At 71.6% G+C, this 426-nt stretch overlaps 1 protein-coding gene across 1 annotated transcript in view; it reads left to right on the forward strand.

Annotated features, from left to right (window-relative positions):
* The first annotated feature begins 6 nt into the window (after window positions 1–6).
* SYS1 (Sys1 golgi trafficking protein) overlaps window positions 7–426 on the forward strand; it is a 4,492-nt gene continuing 4,072 nt past the window's right edge. The window contains exons 1-2 of the mRNA XM_015563265.1: window positions 7–45; window positions 258–421. Coding sequence (XP_015418751.1) covers window positions 336–421 — 86 coding nt within the window. The 5' untranslated portion in view covers window positions 7–45; window positions 258–335. The remainder of the gene's footprint in view (window positions 46–257; window positions 422–426) is intronic.

The raw sequence follows: 426 nt of genomic DNA on the forward strand, positions 1-426 counted from the left end.
GGGCTGGGCCGCGCTCGGACCTTTGGATCCTCGAGTCGGTCACCGGTGAGTGAACCCCGGGGGAGCCGGAGTACGGGCGGGGCCCGGGCAGCCGGACGGGCAGGGTTTCCCCTCACTCTGGGAATGGGTCTGTCCGTCCCTCCCCCCCTCCACTCCCGAAATGGGCTCGCCTCCTCTGTCCCGGCCCCTCCTCCCGGGCTGGGTGGTGTTGCCATGGTGACGGCCGGCTGGCTGAGGCTCGGCATGTGTCCTGGCAGGTGCCGGGGCGCCCTGGAGCCCATGGCGGGGCCGCTCTGACTGAGGCCCCCGGCGGAGGCCGACCCCTGCGGGCAGGCATGGCGGGCCAGTTCCGCAGCTACGTGTGGGACCCGGTGCTGATCGTGTCGCAGATCGTCCTCATGCAGAACGTCTACTACGGCTCCCTGG

The sequence above is a fragment of the Myotis davidii genome, unplaced genomic scaffold, assembly GCF_000327345.1.
Source record: "Myotis davidii unplaced genomic scaffold, ASM32734v1 scaffold4152, whole genome shotgun sequence".
Taxonomy (NCBI): Eukaryota; Metazoa; Chordata; class Mammalia; order Chiroptera; family Vespertilionidae; genus Myotis; species Myotis davidii.